Raw genomic sequence first — 25,703 nt, 5'->3', positions numbered from 1 at the left:
ACCTGAAGCTAACATAATACTGTACATAAACAATATTTCAATTAAAAAAATAAAGTAAAAACAAAGCAAACAAAAAGCAAATCTGCAATCAGCTGAGTGATTACCATTTTCTCTTAAAATGCTTCCAACTCTTCAGTCATGGATAAAATTTTTAAATGCTGCTTAAACAGTAAGAAATATTAAGTATTTACAAAGAATTATAAATCTACAGTGAATATTCTAATACTAGGCAACATTTGGGGTGGTTTTCATATGAAAACCTACCATTAACCAAAGCAGAACCAGGTTTTCAAGAACTGTCAAAGGAGAATTGTTTTCCTCCTAAAACTGATGGTTCCTTGCAATAACACTCATTGGATTTATAAAAAGTATACAATGTTTTTTTCTTGCAAGAATGACTTCTACATGCATTAAGATGGCTACAATTGAAACAAAAAAATTCAGAAAATAACAGGTGTTTGTGAGGATGTAGAGAAATCAAAACCCTTGGGCACTGTTTGTAGGAATGTAAAACACTTTGACCACTATGGAAAACAGCATGGTGTTTCCATCAAAAAATTCAAAAGTACCATATGATCCAGTAATTTCAATTCCAGTACATATCCAAAAGGATTAAAAACTCTTAGAGAGATATTTGTACACCCCTGTTCAACAGCAGCATTATTCACAATAGCAAAAAGAGGAAAGTAACGCAAATGTTTATAAACAGATAAATGGATAGACAAAAATGTGATCTATACATACCATGAAATGTTTTTCAGTCTTTAAAAAAGAAGATTATGATATACAGCAACAGGAATGAACCTTATTAATAATAAGGTGAAATAATAAACCACTGAAATAATTCAGTCACAAAAAGACAAATGCTTATAGGAGGAAGCAAGGGCAGTGAAATTCAGACAGACAGAATATAGAATGGTGGTTGCCAAGGGCTGGGTGGAGGGGAGCATGGGGAGCTGTGGATGTGTACAGACTTCAGTTTTGCAAGGTGAAAAGTGTGCTGTAGATTGGCTGGACTACAGTATGAATGTACTATACCACTACTGTATATTTAAAAATGGTCAAGATGGTAAATTTTATGTTACATCTATTTTACAATTTTAAAAAACAGCAAATCACATTAACAGGTGACCAGCTATGAACACACACAAGCAAGGCAAGATCTACAAGCCACATCATGACCATTTCTTTCCTGGTTTGGAAATATGTACTAACCTTACACTTTCAACACTATGTATCAATGTTTCATGCTCTCAGCATGTTAGTGACAACAAAAAATGTCTTCAGATGTTGCTAAATGTGGGGCAGTGGTAAAGTTAAATAACCCCCTAAGACCTACTGCTTTAGAATTACACATTGTACATTAGTGTAAATGTATGTTCTTTTACATATTGCTGTATGTTAAAAAAAAATTAAACATGTTGTACCTCATGGGAAAAGTGATTTTCAGGGAATAATTTTCATTAGGTTTTTGCCTTATTCATCAAGTTCGGAGTCTATTCTCTGTGAACACTTTGTACTATTTTTATGCAAAATCACTGTTTCAGAAACTGGACAAAGGAGCTTGAAACTCTAAGAGAAGACCAAAGTTACTGATTTTTTAATAATGATAAATATGCAGAATGCAAACTTTACATTTAGAGTATCATGATCTTTGTGTCTGTCATATTGTAGTATATTTCTTATAGACTCTAGAAATGTCAACTAGATCGCTCTCTGGCCTCTGCTCCCAAAAAAGAGCATTCATTGGCTTTCTGTTACAAGGTAATCAAGAAAAACTACTATTTAGAAAGAGATACATCATACTGGTCTGTTGACATGTAGCAGACTTCCCAGTTCACACTACACTGTAAACTGCCTATATACCCCAGACTATGAGTTCTACAGGGATGGATATGCCCTTCTAGCTTACTGTTGTGGAGGAGGCAATGGCACCCCACTCCAGTACTCTTGCCTGGAAAGTCCCATGGATGGAGGAGCCTGGTAGGCGGCAGTCCATGGGGTTGCCAAGAGTTGGACATGACTGAGCGACTTCACTTTCACTTTCAGGCATTGGAGAAGGAAATGGCAACCCACTCCAGTGTTCTTGTCTGGAGAATCCCAGGGACGGGGGAGCCTGGGCTGCCATCTATGGGGGTCCACAGAGTCAGACACGACTGACACGACTTAGCAGCAGCAGCAGCAGCAGTTTACTGTTGTTTCCCTATGAACCAGCACCATGCCTGGCACACAGAACACTCAAAATATTTGAATAAAATGAATGAGTCAGCATATTTTTTAAAAAGATTTATTTTAAAACAGGTAACAGAGTAACTGCAGCCATGAAATTAAAAGACGCTTGCTCCTTGGAAGAAAAGTTATGACCAACCTAGACAGCATATTAAAAAGCAGAGACATTAGTCAACAAAAGTCTGTGTAGTCAAAGCTTTGGTTTTTCCAGTAGTCATGTATGGATGTGAGAGTTGGACCATAAAGAAAGCTGAGCACCAAAGAATTGATGCTTTTGAACTGTGGTGTTGGAGAAGACTCTTGAGAGTTCCCTGGACAGCAAGAAGATCCAACCAGTCCATCCTAGAGGAAATCAGTCCTGAATATTCATTGGAATATTAAAGCTGAAATTCCAATACTTTGGCCACCTGATGTGAAGAACTGACTCATTGGAAAAGACCCTGATACTGGGAAAGATTGAAGGCAGGAGAAGGAGACGACAGAGGATGAGATGGTTGGATGGCATCATCGACTCAATGGACATATGAGTAAGTTCTGGGAGTTGGTGATGGACAGGGAAGTCTGGTGCACTGCAGTCCATGGGGTTGCAGAGAGTCTGACATGATTGAGTGACTGAACTGAACTGAACAGAATAATAAAGATATACATTCAACAGTACTGAAATAAATCTACATAATATATATAATTTCATTAAGATGCAGTTAAAATATTTAAAGTGGCACATATGTTCATATTTCAAGCCAGTATACTAGCTTCTAGGTATTTAAAGGCTAGCCTACTTTAATCTTTAAAAGGACCAAAGATTTTCCTCTGTGTTTACTTGCTTTAAGCCACATTTAAATTTTTAGCCATTTCTAAGCATATATATTTTAAGTATATACTATAATGACCATGGATTTATTTTACCTACTAATTAGGAAGATGCTTTGGGGTGGTATGATCAGCACAGAGAATAGTGGAAGGGATATTATCTCCCTTAATCTGAACACAACTGTCAAGCCTATAATTTATTTGCTTTTCTAGTAGCTTCTCTCCTTGGTTTCCAGTGACCTTATGAGCAACTGACTGGTGAAGCCTAAATTCTTTTCACTTGAAAGATTTCCACATTAAAGACTGTCCATATTAAACCTGTACCTTCTTCAGTTTATTATATTTGGGTCTTGGACAAGTTATTTTATTTCCCCAGCTGTAAGCTGAGATAATATCACTAATCTTGTAAAAGATGCTGCATATAAGGTATGTCAGGTACTCAGCATACAATAAATATTCTATCATAAATATTTAAGAAATTCAACCACTCATTATTTGTTCCCAGTAAATTTCTATCTTATTCATTTCCAAATAGTGTTCCAGATGTCATAATTTTTAGAATCTTAATTCTATCACCTATGAATTAAGTTATTCCCTCTGGTTGTTATCTGGCAAGCTTTTCACAGCCTGAATAAGACAGGAGTTTTACAGCATATCATTCAAGGTTGAAAAGTAGATTAATAATGTTACTCAAAACTATCTGGATCTATCAATTAGCAAGAATCAGCAATGAATTCACTTACCTATGCTATCTTCTAGCTGATCATTTCTTATTCCAAGCATCAATATTACAAGGTTTTTTTTTTTTAATTTTTAAAAATCTTTTTACTTTTCAAGGCTTTCTTAAAGACATTCTAAGTTTATTGCATTCCTTCGATTCACTATGGTAATAAAACTACAAATATATATTAAATATTCATTTAGGAAATTTATAAGAAAAAATATATATCACAATAAGCTTCTAATTTGAAATGCAAAACAGAAAATTTAAAAAGTTTCCCAGAAATCAAACTAAGAAATTTATAGTACGAAAAGTTCTGAGATTGTTTTTGGAGAGAAGAGAAGGTAGAGAGATCAGATGAGTGAAAACCTGACACTGGCAACAGAAACAAATACCAAGAAACTGCTTACATAACCACCTAAGGTACAGACAAAAAGAACGCTCAACCACCCATTTCTTAATCTCTGCAGATACGGACAGCTTCCTAAGGATGGAGGATTATATTCACCAAGAGACAAGTCAGTAGTTTTACTTGTTTGTCTAATGACAGTGTGTGGACAGAAGGGTTCCATTTCTAGCTGTATATCAAACTTGATACCTAAACCCCTCCCTGCCAACAAAACACACAGAAATGCTATATACGGTACAAGAAATGTTTTTTAAATGCATAACAGAAGTTATAAGAAAGAGGAATTTCTTATGGTCAAAAATTTTTCAGTTTCAGAAGGAAACTAAAAACCAGAGTAAACTTGCCAAATTCACTAATCTATGAATTCAGCTGTAATATCTCTAAGAGGACTTTAAAAGGGCAATAATTAAATGCATCTCCCCTTGTGTCTACAATAAAGTTGGGACACAAGCAGGTTTACACTAGCCCACTAGCACAGGTTCATAATGAGGAAAAATGTCTGTTTTGGCCTGGTAGTCTTCTCTTAGTAAATGTATGGTTCTCTTCAGGTCAGAGCCAAGAAATTAAAGTAAGAGTAGTCCTCTGTCAGTGATAGCCCTGGAACTAGGACATAACCAGACATAAAACTTTTCTGGAAAGAATTATTCTTAATCCAGGCCACTCAAGATTCCCATGAGAAAGTCCTACTGAAAGTTAGTTCACCTTGTAAAATCACAAAATACATGGATAAACAGTCCACCAAAGATAAGACCCAATATATACAAACAGAACCTAAAGTTAAAAAAACAAAAACAAAAAACTGGACATCATGAAACAAATAATAGACAAATCTGAAGAATGGTACATACCTAGAAATGAATAACAACTTTTAAAAGGAGAAATCCAATGAGTAGTTTAAAAAGGAGATTATATAGCTAGTGACAAGAGAATTCATGAACTAGAAGACAGATATGAAGGCATTATAGAAAGATAAAGTACTGGAAACACAGAGGGCTTAAAAGATAAAGAGACTAGAATGAGAAAGTCTAATAAACATTTCTGAAAAAAAAAAAAAAGTAACCATACTGTATCTGTGAAATTTGTTTTCCATATCATAACATCTTCATTATTGAGCAGCACTGAGTGACCTTACTATTGAAAATCCAACATATTTACTTACAATGGTATATAGATGGTTACAATTTTTAAGTTTTTCCTTCCTTTTATAGACTAATATTAAATAATTTTTCATATATAATATCTGGGAAATAACTTTTAATTAAAAGCTACATCAAAGTTAGCAGTATATTTATTTGTTCTGACTGTAACAGTGATTTTACTGATTCAGTGATTCTACTGAAACTGATACAAGTATGTACTTGAGAAGAAAAAACAAATGTTCAGCCTAGAATTAGAGCATGATTGACAGTTATATCTAAAGTATGAGAAAACTGTTGCTTGAGACTAGTAAAGCAACTTTAGGGAACTGAAGCAAGTATTAAACATTTTTTTAAAAAACACAGTAATTCACTTAGTTCAATATTAATACTTATTCAAAGTATGTGGGTGGGTTAACAATGAAGGCCAAAGTACAATTTATAAAGGCTGAATCCAAGGCAATCACATGCTTAATATCACACCCAAGCTTTCCATCCTGGGAAAAGTCGGCTGAGATTTTTCGGGTCCATGGCCTGCTGTATGAGCAAATTCACCTGTCCACCAACACTGAGCACGGTTCCTTCCTCTACTCCTTTTAGTTTCTCTTGCAGTCTCATCAAGACACGTTCAGCTACTTTATTGAAACTCTGGTCAATATCACTAATGACAAAAACAAAGATTTTAATGAGGTGGAACAGTTTAAAGGGTCTTGGGAACAGGAGAATCGGAACAACTGTCAACAGATCCTGCTCACCTGAGATTTCGTTTGCATTCCTGGTCATCTGCATTTGGAGTGGAATGGAGCTCACTTTCATCGTCTGGCCTCTGTTGTAAATATAAAGCTTTTAAAGGATTCATGGTCCAGTCAAAGAGAGGATCATATAGGAGGACCTAGATAGAGAACATATGCATTAGAAGAACAATGTGCACTTCGACCAGTATTATAATAGAGACCAATTACACGGCAGTTGATTGGAATGGAGGGGCAAACTTATCACATGTGCTTCATACTTCCTTGTGGAGAAAACTGCACTAACACGATGCTCTGGGCTTCTCCTCCCATCTGAATCCATTCTTCGTCCCAACTGGGTGCTGTGACATTGTCTGACCCATGGTTCCTGATGGAAACTTAATCAATTAAAAGGGCATAAGCACTAGTCACGTTCTTTCTTTCTCTCTCATGTCTTGATGAGTATGGTCCTGGGTAAGAACATTTGCTTGCAGGCCTCAATTCTCCCGGTGAGCTGGACCAAGGGATAGATTGGGGTGTAGGCGGTGGACACCAGAAGCAAGTCTATTTGGACCTTACTCCTAAGCCATATTCTCCAATAGTTGTATCAGTGATAAACCTGACATTCCAATCTCTTACTTTTTTAAGTATTATTTAATCTAATTAATTTATTATATTTCTACACTATAAAGCTATTCTTTACTCAAGTTCAGACCATATTCTTTTTTAAAAAACTTATTTAATTGGAGGATAATTACTTTACAATATTGTGATGGTTTCTGCCATACATCAACATGAATCAGCCACAGGTATACATGTGTCCCCCTATCATGAACTCTTTTCCCACCTCCCTCCACCCCCTAGCTCTCTGGGTTGGCCCAGAGAGAGCACTGACTTTGGGTGTCCTGCTTCATGCATCAAATTTGCACTGGTTATCTCTTTTACATGTGGTAATATACATGTTTCAATGCTATTCTCTCAGAGCATTCCACCCTTGCCTTCTCCTAGAGTCCGAAAGTCTGTTCTTTACATTTGATCTCTTTTACTGTCCTACATGTAGGATTATCATTACTGTATTTCTAAATTCCATATATACACACACATTAATATACAGTATTCATGTTTTTCTTTCTGATTTAACTTCACTCATATAATAGGCTCCAGTTTCATCCATCTCATTAGAACTAACCCAACTGCATTCCTTTTTGTAGCTGAGTAATATTCTATTGTGGATAGAATATTATGGAAGTTATGGATAACTTCCTTATCCATTCATCTGCCAATGGACATCTAGGCTGCTTCCATGCCCTAGCTATTGGAAAATAGTGCTGCAATGAAGAGTGGGGGACATGTGTCTTCTGTTTCCCTTGGGGTACCTGCCCAGCAGTGCAATTGCTGGGTCATATGGCAGTTCTATTCCCAGTTTTTTAAGGAATCTCCACACTGCTCTCCATAGTGGTGGTACAAGTTTGCATTCCCACCAACAGTGTAAGAGGGTTCGCTTTTTCCCACATCCTCTGCAGCCTTTATTTGTAGACTTTTTAATGATAGCCATTTTGACTGGCATGAGATGATTCATAATTGTGGTTTTGATTTACATTTCCCTAATAATGAGTGATCTTGAGCATCTCTTCATGTGTTTATTAGCCATCTGTATGTCTTCTTTGGAGAAATGTCTGCTTAGTTTTCTCACTTATTTTTTGATTGGGTTGTTCGTTTTTCTGGTATTGAGCTTCATGAGCTGCTTGTATATTTTGGAGACTAATTCTTTGTCAGTTGCTTCATTTGCTATTATGTTCTCTCATTCTGAAGGTTGTCTTTTCACCATGCTTCTCATTTCCATCGTTGTGCAGAAGCTTTTAAGCTTAACTAGGTCCCATTTGTTTATTTTTGTTTTTATTGCCATTATTCTGGGAAGTGAATCAGAGAGGATCTTGAGGTGATTTATGTCAGAGAGTGTTCTGCCAGTTTTCCTCCAAGAGTTTTATACTTTCTGGTGTTACATTTTAAGTCTTTAAATCCATTTTTGAGTTTATTTCTGTGTACAGTGTTAGTTTCATTCTTTTAAATGTGGTTGACCAGTTTTCCCAGCATCACTTATTGAAGAGACTGTCTTTTCTCCATTGTATATTTTTGCCTCTTTTGTCAAAGACAAGGTGTCCATAGGTGTGTGGATTTAACTCTGGACTTTTTATTTTGTTCCACTGATCTATATTTCTGACACAAAGCCAGTGCCATACTGTCTTGATGACTGTAGTTTTGTAGTATAGTCTGAAGTCAGGAAAGTTTGATTTTTCCACTCCCATTCTTCTTTCTCTAGATTGAGTTGGCTATTTGAGGTTTTGTGTGTTTCGATACAAACTGTGAAATAATTTGTCCTGGTTCTGTGAATAATACTGTTGGCAATTTGATGGGGATTGTGTTGAATCTACAGATTGCTTTCAGTAGTATACTCATTTTCACTATATTGATTCTTCCAATCCATGAACATGGTATATTTCTCCATCTATTTGTGTAACCTTTCATTTCTTTCATCAGTGTTTTATAGTTTTCTATATATAGGTCTTTTATTTCTTTAGGTAAATTTATTCCTAAGTATTTCACTCTTTTCATTGCAATGGTGAATGGGATTGTTTCCTTAATTCCTTTTTCTGATTTTTCATTGTTAGTGTATAGGAACACAAGGGATTTCTGTATATTAATTTTATACCCTGCAACTTTACTATATTCATTGATTAGCTCTAGTAATTTTCTGGTGGCATCTTTAGGTGTTTCTATGTTGAGGATCATGTCATCTGCAAACACTGTGAGAGTTTTATTTCTTTTCCAATCTGGATTCCTTTTATTTCTTTTTCTTCTCTGATTGCTGTGGCTAGGACTTCCAAAACTATGTTCAGTACTGGTGGTGAGAGTGGACACTTAAGTATGTCCTTCTGTCCTGAAGAGTTTCTATTGAAAGACCAGCAGTTATCCTAATGGGGATCCCCTTGTATGTTATTTGTTGCTTTTCCCTTGTGGTTTTTAATATTTGCTCTTTGTGTTTAATTTTTGTTAGTTTGATTAACATGTGTCTTGAGGTTTTTTGCCTTGGGTTTATCCTGTTTGGGACTCTCTGGGTTTCTTGGACTTGGGTGGCTATTTCCTTCCCCATATTAGGGAAGTTTTGGGCTATTATCTCTTTAAGTATTTTCTCATGCCCTTTCTTTTTGTCTTCTTCCTCTGGGACATGTATGATTTGAATGTTGGTGTGTTTAACATTGTCCCAAAGGTCTCTAAGGTTGTCCTCATTTCCTTTTATACCTTTTCCCACTCAGCTTCACTTATTTCCACCATTCTGTCTTTCACCTCACTTATCCTTTCTTCTGTCTCAGTTACTGTACTATGGTTCCCTCCATAGTGTTTTTAATCTCAGTTATTGCACTGTTCATTATTGATTGACTCTTTTATTTCTTCCAGATTCTTGTTAAACATGCCTTGCATCTTCTCAATCCATGTCTCCAGTCTATTTATCAGTAACTCCATCTTGTTTTCAAGATTTTGGATCATCTTTGCTATCATTATTCTGAACTATTTTCGAGGCAGACTCCATATCTCCTCTTTTTTGTTTGGTTTGGTGGGTTTTTATCATGTTCCTCTACCTGCTGGGTATTTCTCTGCCTTTTCATTTTGTTTAGATTGCTGATTAGAGTCTCCTTTCTGCAGGCTGGAGGGTCATGGCTCCTCTTAATTGTGGTGTCTGCTTCCTGTGGGTGGGGTTGGACTAATGGCTTATTAAGGTTTCCTGGTTGAGGGAACTTGTGTCTGTGTTCTGGTGGATGGAGGTTGATCTCTTCTCTCTGGAGTGCAATTAAGTGTCCAGTAGTGAGTTTTGTGATGTCTATGCGTTTGGTATGGCTTTGGGCACTGTGACTCCTAATATTCAGGGTTGCGTTCCTGTTTTGCTAGGGAATTAGCATCAAGTGTCTCACACTGTAACTTGCTGGCTCTTGGGTGGAGCCTGGATTCAGTGTAGGTATGGAGACTTTTGGGTAGGCTTATGTCTATTAATATTCGCTGGCATCAGGAATTCTATGATGGTCTAAAGTTCTGGAGTTGAGCCCCCTGCCTCTGGGTTTTGGTTCTCTTCTTAGTAGCCTCAAGATTTCTCCACCCACAGAGCTTCTTTGCTTATCTTGGCTTCCTCTGTTTGCAAGTCTCTTCAGTGTCTAATCTCTGCCCTGACACAAGGAGGTGAAGGTGGCCACTTATTCATGCTCACTCGCTCAGTTGTGCTGTGGAGAGGAACACTGCAAACAAAATAGGCTGGTATGTGGGTATGTGTGGGGAGTGCTCACAGTGGATGGACCACACTGCGTTTGCAGCAGCCCAAAGCGGCATGTACTTCCCGGGTACACTGCTCAGGCTCCCAGGTGCTCTATGAGGGCACTGTCCCAAGTGGACCCTACATTTTGTGCACTTCACAGGTCCAAGCTGCTCAGGTGACCGGGTGCTCAATGAGCACACTGTCCCAGGTAGGCCATGAATCTTATGTACCTACCCAGTCCTGACCGCTTGGTTTCCCAGGTGTGCCACAAGGGCACAGTCCCAAGTGCGCTATGTATCTCTTCTGGAAAGCTGGTTTCAGGTTGTGACACTCCCGGCTGATGTGACCCGTCCAGGATCCCAGCAAGATGTGGTTAGTGACAGGCAGCCTGCTCACAGTTTGGTGGGAGATGTGATCTCGGGGCCAAGACTGCAGTGGCCCCTTGCCTTCTGCCTCTGGCTGCCGCACTCCTGCCTCTCTGCCTCCAGGAAAGGAGGGTCATAAATGGCAGCAGGCTTGCTTTCCTTTAGTATTCTTTAGGGCACAACCCTTTGTTCTGTGAGCATGCCAGGTGTCACTGTGCCAGTTAGAGCCTTCCTGCAGGAAAGGTTCTTTTTTTTTTTGTCTATCTGGTATTCCCACGGTTAGGGTTGCTATGTCCCTTTAGCCCCCTTAGACTGTCCTCAGGCCATTCAAGCCCAGTCATCCTAAGGACCAATGATGCAGCCCACACCTCCACGCCCAGCCTCTATTTGCTGCAGGCAGACACAATCATCTGAGCTGTTTCTCTGTGGTAATTGTGGTTAGGTGCATATTCTCGGTATTTTATTTTCTGGTTATGTTGCCCTCTGAGATTCCAAAGCTCCCCACTGATCCCTCCTGTGAGAGGGTTTCCTCTTGTGTGGAATCTTCTCCTTCACGACTCCCTCTCCAGGACAGGTCTCTGTCCCTAAATCCTGTCTCTCTCTCTTTGTCTTTTATCTTTTGTTCTACCTCCTTTTGGGTTGCCTTTCTGGGTGTTTGGTGTCCTCCACCAGTGTTCAGAAGTTGTTTTGTGGAAGTTGCTCCACATTCAAATGATCTTTTGATGTACTTGTAGGGGAGAAAGTGATCTATCTCCCTGTCCTATTCCTTGCCTTCTTCTATACATTATTCTTAAGGCTCTTTCTTTTTCACTAAGTTCCAAATTTGGAGGAGAAAAAAGGTATAATTTATTGAAAACTTCTCAGAACCAAAGGTCTAGTGCTATGACTGGCATTCTGAAATCTATATATGGAGTAGTGTTTGAATACCAAACTAATTTGTAAACATAATGACAGGAGAATAGACTAAAATAACATTCCAGAGGACTGGGATCCAGCAAAACTCTTGAGATGTACCCTGATAAAGCTGAAGATACAAAGTCCATAGTGAGGTCAACTGGGAAACTATTCTTGACGATTGGGACAACCACACCAAATAATTTGAGAAAATTCAGACAGAGTTACAGAGAAAACAGTAGGCAGATCAGTAAAACACACAAAGTTTATAAAGCTCATGTTACAGTTATTACAGGTGAAGATGCAGATCAATTATCAAGTCTGAAACTCCCCAACAGTTTACATCTTAGTAAAATCTAAAGTACTCACACTCATGTAGGAACCCCTAGATAATCTGTTCACTTTTAGCTATCTAATTTTATACTCTACTACTCTTTAAACAATGAGGCTTCTGAGCAATTTGGCATTCAACCAGTAAAACTTCTGAGGCATTGAGGGAATTACCCTCTTTCAAATACCAAAGGAACCCCTAAATCTACCCAGGCACAAAAAAACCTTTTGACTGAGACTGAGCAGAGTAAAATACTGGGGAATATATTAAGTTTCTTTGGATCTTAAATCAATTTGAAAATTTAGATTTTTTTGGCTTAAAGGCAAAAAAGCAAGATAATTTAATTTTAGAACTTGATTTCTACATTATTGAGGCATCCATGTTATCATTTATTCTTGCTGCAGAACTAACGGCAAACTGTAATAAATGATAACTTGTATAAATATAATATGGGAAAAAGGAAAGCTTTTCCAGCCTTGAGAACAGCACATCCTTGGAATTAATTTTATCAACATAGTATTGGGACCTATTTTAACACTCTTTGTACCAAAAATCTATATTGCCACCAGCAGTTGAAAGATCTATAAAGAGGACTTTGGTTTATAAAGGTTGCAGACACAGGACCACCTTAAAAGACTATTAATTTCACCCTCCTTGGCATATAGTTCTGGCCATTGTTGATCACAGGTTTAATGGTTAATGCCAGTGAATTAACAGAGATTCTCAACCTTGGCTGCCAGTAGGAGAACTTTTATAAAATACAAGTGTTCTTGCCTCATCCCTAGAAGTTCAAATTTGATCAACATCAATGTTGTTTAACACAACTCTACTTCCATGCTTCTCTGCGGAGGATACTCTCCTGGTCTCTTGCCCCCCCCCCATACCCTGTACTAGGAGAGAAAAGGACTGCCTCAGGCACTCAATTCTCACTTGGGTAGAATTAATGTCATAAGCACTGGAAATTCGCTGGACTCCCTTCCCTTTTTGCCCTGATCAATATGAAGCAGTAATCCTGATGGGGTGTTTAGGCCCTGTAGGCCCAAACCCCACTCAGTGGGCTGTCCCCAGGTTAAGAAAGTAGAGAGGCACTGAGGTGGCAGCAGCAGCAAGCCAGTTTGGCCCTAACTCCTCAGTCATGTTCCTGCAGTAACACTGCTGACACTCTGATCTCCATCTATCTCACTACATGGTTATGAACCTGGGCAGTGGAAAGGAGATATAATTTACTGATTTCTTTTAAAACTCCAAAGGAAACCATTCTGGAAATAATACCATACAAGATAACTAAGATGTCAGTGCTGATGTACGTATTGGAGACTAGAGGTTACTTACAGTGCTGTACATTCCAAGAAACCTGAGGGGGCTGAAGGCATTTCTAAACCACCATTAACTCTCCTGCTGCCAGTATCATCCCACATCTTTAAAACAAAGTGCTGAACCTCAAATCAGTGCCCTCCTAACAAGACGGCAGTCTATTAGGCAGAGAAATAAAAATTTCCTTATAATATACTTTACCTCTACAATGGTTAACAGGGTTTCCTTAGAATTTCTCATTACCTCCATGGTTTTCTCACAGCATCTACAAACACATTGTAAATATGAATTTACATGAACATTTTCAATGTATCTTTATCTCCTATATATTCCTGTCTAGTGTGCTGAAACTATTTTTGTTAATCCCCAAATTAATATCTCAAAGAGCACAGTACTTGGCAGAGTGAGTTTTCAGTAGATGTTTCTGAAAAGAATATAAATAGGTATGTGAATATAAGCTTAGCGTTTATAAGAGTAACAAGGTACTACTATGAAACATTTCTTTCAGTTGATTATTATGGTAATCAGTAGTTCACTTTCACTAGAATCTGCCAAGTTAAAAGCTGAGTGTGTAGACTAAAGAAATATTGAGTATTGTAGACCTATGCTAGGAAAGCTACAGGGGACTGTAAAGTTGGCAGGAATTGGTATCAGACCATAAACTTCTTTAGGATAAATTATGCACCCAAGAATTAGTACCTAATAGAAGTTCTGATCAATAAACAAAGATTTAGCTAGGACAGAGGTGTGAAAAGTAAAGGCAGGCTGCTTTCAGAGGTAGTAAGGGAGAACAGTAACATTATGTGTATTATATTGAGTGACATCCTAGGCGGTTTGAAGGAAGGGGAAATTACTGTTTTTACCCATAGTCAGTAAAGCACTGGAATGTAATTCTAGCAATGAATTCTACAATCTATAGAAATCAATAATCTGAATAATTTTGACACCAAAAATCATCTACCCTACCTTACCTTATTTGGCTTACCTTCTGAAGACACCTTCAACACCAGTAATGCCCATCCCATCCACAATATCTCTGGTAAGTCTAAAAGGAACTGTTTCAGGAGTAGGAAGGATTTTGCCCTGTTCAAAAGCAACTCCTAAAGTAAAAAATATAGTGAGGTTAGGAGGTCACAGAGCTAATTTACTTTCCTCTCAACTGGCCTGTGAACTTTGCAGTGGCACCAAATAACTTGTCACCAATATTCAATCAGTATTAGAACACACAGTCATTTATTCTATGCTCTGCCTGCCTTATCTTCAAAATGCTCCAGAAAAATCAATCTCAAATTTTAAAAAACAAGTTTAAAAACTATTTATTAACATATAATCAGAGAAACCTATATTAAAGGGTGACTTTTAAGAATGAGGTAGTGAAGGGTAGAATTTAAAATGCAGAAGATATGTATATATATATCTTTTACTGATTTTTCCCCAATGGTAATATCTTGCAAAAAACTATAGTACAATATTACAACCAGGAAGTTGACACTAATACAATTAAGATACAGAATATTTTCATCACTATAAGGATCTCTAATGCTATATTATTGTTGTTCAGTCGCCAAGCTGTCTGACTCTTCATGACCCCATGGACTGCAGCACACCAGGCTTCCCTGTCTCTCACCATCTCCCAGAGTTTGCCCAAGTTCATGTCCATTGAATTGATGATGTCATCCAACCATCTCATCCTGTGTCACCCCCTTCTCCTTCTGCCTTCAATGTTTCCCAACATCAGGGTCTTTTCCAATGAGTCAGTTGTTTGTATCAGGAGGTCAAAGTATCAGAACTTCAGCTTTAGCATCTGATCTTCCAATGAATATTCAGGGTTAACTTTCTTTAAGATTGACTGGTTTGATCTCCTAGCTGTCCAAGGGACTCTCAAGAGTATTCTCCAGCACCACAACTTGAAAGCATCAACTCTTTGGGCTCTGCTATATTAGCTTATGCTGTATCAGGCATACCTATTTACCTCCCAAGGCCTACCCCTACTCTCTCTTCTTCCAGTAATCACTAATCTATTTTCCATTTTTATAATTTTGTAATTTCAAGCATGTTTTATTAATGGAGTCAAACAGTATGTAACCTTTGGGAATTAGTTTTTCCCTCAACATTAATTCTCGAGAGAATCATCTAAACTGTCATCTATACTGAGTTGCATTCCATGGTATGAATGTACCATTTTGCTTAAGCATTTGCCCATTTAAAGGACATCTGGATTGCTTCCAATTTAGGGCTATAATTTGTGGTACAGGTAAGTATCCTTTTGTGTGCTGAATTTACTGTTTATCTTATTTGATGAAATGGCTATTCATGCCTTTTACCCATTTAATAACTGTTTTGTTTTGTTTATACTGGTGAAGTTTGAGAGTTCTTAGCGACTATGCTTTAGGTGTCAAGTCTAAGAACTCTTTGTCTAGCCCAAGTTGCTGAAGATTTTCTCCTTTTCTTTCTCTGTTGTCATACTGGATGATTTCTACTCTTCTGTCTTCATGTTCACTGATCCTTCCTTTTGCTTCTTGAGCTTAACCATTGAGTTTTAAAATTTTAATTATTGCATTTTACTGTTCTAAAATTTTCACCTGGTTCTTTCATATGTCCTATTTTTATGCTGAGACTGCTTCCATGTTGAGACTTATTACCTTTTCATTTGTTTTAAACATGTTTGCAATTGCTCCATGAAGCATTTTTATGATGGCTGCTTTAAAATCTTTTTCGGATAATCCTTTGTCATCTTAGTGCTGATATTTTTTGTTTTTCATTCAAACTATGATTTTCCTGACAAATGATTTTCAATTGCAATTGACCTTTTTGTATATTACATTATGAGACTCTGGATTTATACTTCTGCTTTTGCTGGCTTTTGAAGTAACCACACTGAAGTAACTGCTAAGTGATGATAGAAGACCAGATTCCTCAGTTGGCCTCCTCTGACATCCAAGAGGAGAGGGGGTTCCTTGCTATAGCTGGGTGAGACTAGAAGTCCAGGCTTCCTGCATGGTTTCCACTGACACCATGGGTGAGTTGGAGGAAAAACAAGGTTTGAAAATATAGACAAGGAGGTAAACAGAATATATGTTACAGTGAGATAGTCTAATATATTGTTATTGGAGTCCCAGAAAGAGAGGGGAGAATCTGGATGGGTACTATAGCATTACTATGACTTAGAATATAGCAGAAGTGACACTGTGCCAGTTGCATGCTAGCTCTTAACTTCCACTTCCTTCCTCTTGGAACCCTGAGATGTGTTATAAGAAATTCAGGTTATATGGCTGATTCATGTTGATGTTTGGTAGAAACCAACATAACACTTTATGGTAATTATCCTTCAATTAAAAAAAAAAGACCTCAGGCAAAGATGAACAAATCTTAGGGAGAACTACTTTTAAAAAATAAACTAATATACTTTTAATCACACACACACAAAAAGTTCAGGTTACTTTGCAATACAGAGAGGTCACATGGAGGAGCAATGAAACATCAAATGTATAAGAAGCCATCCTAGAAAATGGCCCAGTTTAACCCTAAGGCAAATTCAGCCCCAGGTTCTGACTACAATAGTATGAAAGATCCTAAGTGAGAACTGTCCAACTGAGTCCAGTCAACCCATAGACTGTGAGAGATAATAATAGTACTTTTAAGCCACTAAGTATAGGGTGGTTTCTTATGCAGCAATGGATAGTCAAAGAGATACACAAGAAAAGCAAATCAATTAACAAAGTCATTCAAGTGTATGGATATTGAGATTTTACAAAACCTATGTAGCCAGCATTCCAGAAGCCCCACCCCATCTCCCTAACAATCATGAACCACCTCTTCAAAGGGTTACCACTATCCTGACTTCTAACACTGTAGATTAATTTTATCAGTATTATACAGTATATATTCTTTCATATCTAGATTCACTTAACTTTGTATTTGTGTTTTCCATGTTGTGTGTGGCTATAGTTCATTCAATGTCACTGTTATACAGTATTTCATTTTATGAATACAATACGATTCATTCATCCATTTTCCTTTCCAAGTACTAACCAGCCCCAATCCTGCTTAGCTTCCAAGATCAGACAAGACTGGATGCGTTCAGGGTGGTATAGTTATAAACTATTCATTCATTCTATTTGTGATGGGGGTTGGGGCTATTTCCAGTTTGGAGTATTATGAATAGTACTACTATGAACATTCTTATACACATGGTGTATATTTCTACTGCAGTGGAATTGCTGGGTCACAACTCCCAGCTTTAGCAGATAATGCTGAACAGTACCACAAAGTAGCTATACCAATTTACTTTTCTCATTTATAGATGCATTTAGCATGGCCTGAACATAGGTTGGCATACTACTATCTCTACTTTGTCCCTTCTAGACCACTGTCCTTTCATTCTCATGCAAAATTTCACTCCTCTACTGAGTTCCCACATTCAGGCTCTGACAACTCCACTCATTCTCATATTTACTATACCCCAGCTTCTAAGAAATACTCTCAAATTCATTGAATGTTGACATGGATCTAGCTCATGATCTTCCTCTCTGTCCTAATTCTGGAATTCGTTCTGGGGAAAAATCATTTATTTATTTTTTTAAAAATTTTTGTTTAATTTTTATTTTTACTTTATTTTACTTTACAATACTGTATTGGTTTTGCTATACATTGACATGAATCCACCACGGGTGTACATGCGATCCCAAACATGAACCCCCCTCCCACCTCCCTCCCCATAACATCTCTCTGGGTCATCACCGTGCACCAGCCCCAAGCATGCTGTATCCTGCGTCGGACATAGACTGGTGATTTGATTCTTACATGATAGTATACATGTTACAATGCTATTCTCCCAAATCATCCCACCCTCTCCCTCTCCCTCTGAGTCCAAAAGTCCATTATACACATCTGTGTCTTTTTTGCTGTCTTGCATACAGGGTCATCATTGCCATCTTTCTAAATTCCATATATATGTGTTAGTATACTGTATTGGTGTTTTTCTTTCTGGCTTACTTCACTCTGTATAATCGGCTCCAGTTTCATCCATCTCTATGATCTTATCTGTTCTAATGAAATTCAGTTTTACTCTCTCTTAGCAAACCACTAAGTGAAAACTTACACTATAAAACTTCGGTTCAGTTCAGTCGTGTCCAACTCTCTGCGATGCCATGGATTTGCAGCATGCCAGGCTTCCCTGTACATCACCAACTCCTGGAGCTTGCTCAGACTCATGTCCATCAAGTCGGTGATGCCATCCAACCATCTCATCCTCTGTTGTCCCCTTCTCCTCCTGCCCTCAATCTTTCCCAGCATCAGGGTATTTTCCAATGAGTCAGCTCTTCACATCAGGTGGCCAAAGTATTGGCGCGTCAGCATCAGTCCTTCCAATGAATATTCAGAGTTGATTTCCTTTAGGATTGACTGGTTTGATCTCCTTGTCTAAAGGAATTTCAAGAGTCTTCAACACAACAGTTCAAAAACATCAATTCTTGAGCACTCAGCTTTCTTTATGGGCCAATTCTCACATCCTGGAGATGTGAGAACTCCTGGAAAAGCCATAGCTTTGACTAGATGAATCTCTGCTGGCAAAGTAACGTCTCTGTTTTTTAATATGCTGTTGCTAGGTTGGTCATAGCTTTTCTTCCAAGAGGCAAGCATCTTTTAATTTCATGGTTGCAGTCACCATCTGCAGTGATTTTGGAGACCAAGAGAATACTGTCACTTTTTCCATTGTTTCCCCATCTATTTACTATGAAGTGATGGGACGAGATGCCATGATCTTTATTTTTTGAATGCCGAGTATTAAACCAGTTTTTTCACTCTTCTCTTTCACTTTCAAGAGGCTCTTTAGTTCCTCTTCACTTTCTGCCTTAAGGGTGGTGTCATTTGGATATCTGAGGTTATTGATATTTCTCCTGCAATCTGGATTCCAGCTTGTGCTTCATCCAACCTGGCATTTTGCATGATGTACTCTGTCTATGAGTTAAATAAGCAGGGTGACAATATACAGCCTTGACATATTCCTTTCCCAATCTGGAACCAGTCCATTGTCCCATTTCTGGTTCTAACTGTTGCTTTCTGATCTGCATACAGATTTCTCAGGAGGCAGGTAAGGTGGTCTGGTATTCCCATCTCTTTAAAAATTTTCCAGTTTGTTGTGATCCACACAATGAAGCAGAAGTAGATGTTTTTATGGAATTATCTTGCTTTTTCTACAATCCAATGGATGCGGGCAATTTGATCTCTTATTCCTCCACCTTTTCTAAATCCAGCTGGAACATCTAGACTATAAAACTTATCATCTCCTAAAACAGTACTTTCTAAGTAATCTTAAATTCTACATTCTAATCAAAACCTCTTCTCCTTCTACCCCTTTATTCTTATTAAATACTCTTCAAACTCATCACGATTTCTAGTCTGTTAGTCTCTCTTCTTTCCCTACTCTGCTCAGGGTATAGCCTGCAAAGTTGATTACTCTTGCTAGTACTTTAAATCTTCTGGCCCCTTGTTCCTCTATGCTTACCATTTCAAAGTAGAACTTAACTCTAAGGTTATTGAGGACTGCTGGAAGAAATCATATGATGACACTACAAATTTAGGATTATTATCCTAGGAAAGCATCCCTTAAAATACTTGGCCAGTCTTATATATCCCTTTCTAGTCAACTTGTGGTATCATCTCCATGGTACCCATTTAAAAATTTTTATTGTTCTTTTAGGGTCTGCTACCATCCCTCCAATTCTTAGCAAATAAACATGTTTTTCAGTTCTCAGAGAAGATGGAATAGCAAATATAATTTCTCAAATTACCCTCTGGTCAAAGAGTTTCCTAATGATAATGTGTTCATCCTTTCTTCTACATGCTTCCAGTATAAAGCCAACTCTATACACACATACTTTATGATTTCCCTTGCTATTTTAATCTTTTTGTCTCTCCTATAAGTACCTCCCATCTTAAGAAAGCAAATGAGCACGTTCTCTGGCAGTCCAGTGGTTAGGACTCCACACACTCACTGCTGAGGGCCCAGGTTTGGTCTCTGGTCAGAGAATTAAGGTCCTACAAGCCATGTAGTGGGCCAAAAAAAGAAAGAGAGCAAATGAATAAGAATAAATACACCTCAAAATCCCAAAAATGGGTGGGGGAGGGGACCAAATATTTACCTCCCATCTCTGTAACAAATTTCTCTTTATTCTTCTCTCCTTTCTAAACTTCTTGCAGAACAGTTCCACATTATTAGCCTACATGTCCTTAACTTCCAAACCTCCATTCAACCCTTGCCTTTTCACAATCTCACTTCCTCCATTCTATCCCAAATTTACCAAGATTGATTAATTAAGTTCAAAGGCCTATTTTCAGCATTCATCTTATTTGACCTTTCTGCATCAGATACTACTGAGCACAGAGCTTCTTTGTCCATGAAAATTTATTCTCTCTTGGCTTCCAAGATAGCCCTACTTTAGTTTCTATGATTCTATTAGTTGGTGGTTATTCCTCATTTTTTTTTCTGACTCAGCCTTTTTCTTCCCCTTCTTTCTTTTGGGCTCTGCTGTGCACCTTGTGGGATCTTTGCTCCCCAACCAGGAAATGAACCTGGGCCCTGGGCAGTGAGAGCACTGAGTCCTAACCACTGAACCACTGGGGAATATTCAAGACTCAGACTTTTGTTGGTATTCCTTACAATTCTACCGTTAGTCCTCTTCATCAAGAATGATGTATAAGATTAGCACCTCCCCTAGTCCAGTGACTAACTGTACTCTATTTGCTTAAAGTTCTACATCTCTTACTATTTTCAACATCTTTACTTTCCTATATATTAAACTGCCTACTTCCCCTGGAAATGCCATTAATATCTCAAAACTACGCACAAAACTTAAGTTCACCAGTTTCTTATTTTCCACGAAACCCGCTGTTTTCCTTAGTTAGAAGCTTCAATTATCTTGGAGTACCCTCTCCCTTTGTTTCCACATCTTATATCACTGGTGCAAAATTACTACAAAAATGTCCCTACATCCAATCTCATGGTCCATACAACTTTAATCCAAATCATCTCTTGTTTAAACTATTATAATCTCCCCTAACTTGTATTCCTACTGCTAATACTGTTCTCCAAATTATCTTTCCAATAAACAGGATTATGTTCTGATCAAATATATCTTCATTCACTTTCCATTGTTTAAAAGACTGAAGTTGAAACTTCTTGGCCTGGCTTTTTATAATCTCGTACCAGTCTATATCTCAAGCTACTCAACTACATACAAACTTCACTCCAGCCACACTTAATTTCTCACCATTCCTACAACATTATATCTTCAATATCCTTCCCTTCATTATCTGCTCTATCTTCTCTCCAGATTATCCTTTCTTTCTCTTCAACCTGGCTTAAATGTCACTCATTATCTGAGGCAGAATTAGCTACTCCCTCCAGTATCACTGTGTTTAAGCTTTTTTTTTTTTAAATAAGCAATATTTATTGTTTTGATATATCTGTCTCTCTTTCATACTCGCAATCCTGGTAGGCAAACAACAACAAAAATTTCTTGATGACCAAATATTTACTGAACAAAGAAATATATCTTTGGTCACTTACCTAAATCTATATGTACAAGTTCTGCTGACTGCTCATTTATCAAGATATTCTGTACATGTCTATCACCAAGTCCAAGTATGTAACCAACTAGGAAAAAAAAAAACAACAAACACTTAAAATCACTGATATCATCTATTTCTATAACACAATTAGCCATAATTTGAACTAATACTATTGACTATTAGGCTTTTTTGCCTACTAAAGGAAATGTCGTATATTTTGTACATTTCCTTTTGGCCATGTTCAGCTTAAGTTAAATCTTGCCAGCTATTTTAATTTATACTGCATTTTACAAATCCTAGATGATTTGTTTAAAAAAAAATTTTCCCTTTACTAATACATACATATATTCAAAAATTTGTACTTCAAAATAAGTGTGGTTAAAATTGAGACCCATTATTTACCAAAGCAGCACATTATATATACTCAGATATTTATTAAGTATACTTTTAAATTGAGATGCCTATGGGTAAGTTCTTCATTCTTCAGTGAAACTTTCTTCTGCTTAATGAATTATATGTAACACAAATTAATCATTAATTCATTTAGTTAGGTATATATCCAGGAAAAACTACATTTCTATTTTTAAGACAGATGATAGCATGCTTTGAAATGTTTTTAACCTAATCAAAAACACCATGAGATGTTACAGAAAAAATAGTGAACAGAATGTCAGGATGCCTGGGATGCATGGCTAGCTCTGTCATTAACTGGGCCTACTTTCCTGTTCATAAAATTAGTTGAATTCAATGCAGAAAAAAAGAGGGTTTCATTACCCAGAAACTTTTCAAAACATACATGCCCTGCCTTCCTGGTATACTGTACCTAAGTGATGAAAAGAGTGTTCTTTCATTAAAAACAATAGATCACTGATATTCCTGTTAGTTTCACACTCTAAGATATTGTTAACTGCTAATTACTGTTAATTCCAAACTCTTAGAAATTAGAAAGTCAAAATATATATTATACACAGAATATTTAAATATATATCATTATTCCTGTTCTTATTAAACAGAATCAATCATTGGGTGTTAATATCATAGTGTTATAAAGGTTGTATGCAAAAGACCAGTAACAATTAAAGGAAATAACTTAAATGGAATTATCATGAGTTTTATTATTTTCCAAAGAAAATCCCAGAAAATAATACATTGATGGAAGAGAAAATAAGACATATTCATTATTAAGTAAAGAAGAAAAATAATCAGTCTTATTTCTCTTCCTGGAAAAAAAAGAAATTCTTTCCTGCCAAAATAAGAAGAGCTATATTTAGAAGCTAAGAATCAGGATCAACAAGAAACACAATGATCTAATGATGGTGGCTTGGTAAAAACCATGATCACCATCATCATCTCCCTGGAACACAGAATGCAGGAAGTGCTGAATCTACTAAAATGTAGAAGACGATTACCAATAGAAGAAGTAGCCACACTCCGAGTATAAGCCAACCGTTTCTCAAACCACACTGCTGGATCCAAGAATTTTTCCATGCAGAAGTAACGGAAAACTGGTTGAAAATTTTGGCAAATCTCCATGAAAGTTTCATATTTCTCTTCAAAAGACTTTTTCTGCATATCCTTTAATAGATAAAATATAAAATTATTTTCTCAGTATTGTGTTCAACTAATATGTACTAGTAGTTTCAATAAGAAAATGGTACAGTAGGTATAAAGGCAATAAAAAGAAGAACTAGACATTATCTTTGCCTACAAGAAACTTGTCTGTCTGGAAAATTCCATAGACAGAGAAGTCTGGCAGACTACAGTCCACGGGAGTCACAAAGAGTCGGACATTACTGAGTGACTAAGCACACACACACGAAGCTACAAGTCTGGTCAGGGAAGTAATTAATAACAAAATATAATCCTTTTAGGGTTTTCATGTTAATTTTAGGAGAAAGAGGCACACCAACAGTGACTGTTATTTGTTTTAATTCAATTGTAATTTGAATGATTCTGTAACCTATGTGGAAGTAAACACAAAAATGCCAAAGATAGCTCCATATATTATTAGGTATATCACAGATCTAGGGGTATGATAAGAAAAAGGAAAAATCAATCACGGGTTGATTGAATCTTGACTGTGGCAGCAAGGCAGCCGAACATCTCAGATCTGTTCTTCAACACTTCCTTTCTATATAATAACTTCCTGAAACAAAGCTTATCTACATTGAAGGGCTCAATTCTCATCTATGGACTGATGACTTTAAAATCTGTATCTTTTTAAAAAAGTTTATTTTTAATTTGAGGATAATTACTTAATATTGTGATGATTTCTGCCATACATCAACATGAATCAGCCATAGGTATACATATGTCCCTTCCTTTTAAAAAATTTTTTATTGGCGGATAATTGCTTTACAATATTGTGCTGGTGTCTGCCATACATCAACATGAATCGGTCACAGGTACACATACGTCCCCTCCCTCTTGAACTTCCTTCTGTCTCACCCCATCCCATTGCTCTAAGTTGGCAGGGAGCATTGGATTGAGCTCCCTGTGTCGCACAGCAAATCCCCACTGGCTATCTATTTTTCTTGCTATTCTCTCAATTCGTCCTACCCTCTCCTTCCCCTACTGTGTCCACAAGTCTTCTCTAAGCCTGTGACACCACTGTTGCCTTGCAATAATACCTACACAGACATTTCTGTGTAGAAGACATACAGATGGCCAACAAACACTTGAAAAGATGCCTAACATTCCTCATCATTGGAGAAATGCAAGTCACATCTGTGTCTTTGGCTCAGGTGTTTTCATTAAGTTCCAGCCTGGTGTGCCTCTCCAACTTTCAATCAATATCTTCACTTGGATCACTTCCAAATCGAAACTAATTCACCTTCTCAGATCTGGCAAACCTCAACCACTTCCTTTATTCATCAACATGGTAATAATAATTAGCCTCTCCATCTACTCCATTATCCCAATCAGGAAACTGGGCACCACTGATACTCTTTTTCACCAACCCCACTTATAAACAGCAACCAAATCATATCAGTTTTGCCTCCTTAATTTTTCTTATGTGAACTGCCTGTTCTCCATTCCTACTGTTATTACTCTTAGACTGAATCTCATGCTTCTAGTCAGCTTTCTCAAAATATAAGTGTTGTCAGAGTTAGTTTTCTAAAATGCCTATCTGATATTACTATACTTCTCAAGGGTTCTCTATTGCTTACAGGACAAAGTGCAAATTTCTTAACATTTCCTATGGCAGCCCTCCACTTTTTGATTAATGACTACTGCTTCAGTCTCATCTATTCCTCCTCAAAAACTAAGCCTATGCCATCTTTACCTGCCTGTTTGTGCCTCCTTCCCTTTTGCTTCTATGTTCCTTCTTCCTGGAAAACCAATTCATTTATAAAACTCACCTCAAACACCATCTCCTCTATGAAGTCTTTTTTTAAAAATAAATAAATATTTGTCTATTATTATTTGGTGCGTTAGCTCTTAGTTGCAGTACATGGGATCTTTCATTGTAGCAAGAGGGCTTCTCTCTAGCTGCAGCACATGGGCTGTTGCACGTGGGATTTAAGATCCCAGACCAGGGATAAAATCCACGTTCCCTGCTTTGGAAGACGGGTTCTTAACCACTGGACCACCAAGTCTTGAATCTGATTCTCTCCATTCTTTCCTGTCCCAGGTAGAACTGATCACTTCCTCCTCTGTCCCTACACAAACCCTTCCCTCACAACACCTATAGTGCTTTACCATACATTTTTAAAAATATATAACAGAAAGCACAACAAAAGAAAAAGTAAATAGATTTTAGAGTTGGACAAAGTTTAAATCCTTGTTCCATTATTTATTAGTTCACTGACCTGGGGGAAGCTAAATTCTCAGAACTTCTTTTCATCTTAAAATGGGATAAGTATGATAGTGATTACTCCTATTTGTG

General features: G+C 37.3%; 1 protein-coding gene across 1 annotated transcript in view; it reads right to left on the bottom strand.

The window, feature by feature from the left end:
* Window positions 1-5,439: 5,439 nt before the first annotated feature.
* The window catches only part of ATM (ATM serine/threonine kinase), a 154,424-nt gene continuing 134,160 nt past the window's right edge, over window positions 5,440-25,703 (bottom strand). Inside the window, exons 59-64 of the mRNA XM_069554948.1 lie at window positions 23,224-23,389; window positions 21,813-21,899; window positions 14,229-14,343; window positions 13,445-13,508; window positions 6,061-6,197; window positions 5,440-5,966 (exon numbers count right to left, since the gene is read on the bottom strand). Of these exons, the coding sequence (XP_069411049.1) occupies window positions 5,783-5,966; window positions 6,061-6,197; window positions 13,445-13,508; window positions 14,229-14,343; window positions 21,813-21,899; window positions 23,224-23,389 (753 nt within the window). The 3' untranslated portion in view covers window positions 5,440-5,782. The remainder of the gene's footprint in view (window positions 5,967-6,060; window positions 6,198-13,444; window positions 13,509-14,228; window positions 14,344-21,812; window positions 21,900-23,223; window positions 23,390-25,703) is intronic.

Source organism: Ovis canadensis, chromosome 15 (assembly GCF_042477335.2).
Source record: "Ovis canadensis isolate MfBH-ARS-UI-01 breed Bighorn chromosome 15, ARS-UI_OviCan_v2, whole genome shotgun sequence".
Lineage (NCBI taxonomy): Eukaryota > Metazoa > Chordata > Mammalia > Artiodactyla > Bovidae > Ovis > Ovis canadensis.
This window is presented reverse-complemented; position numbering and strand designations above follow the sequence as displayed.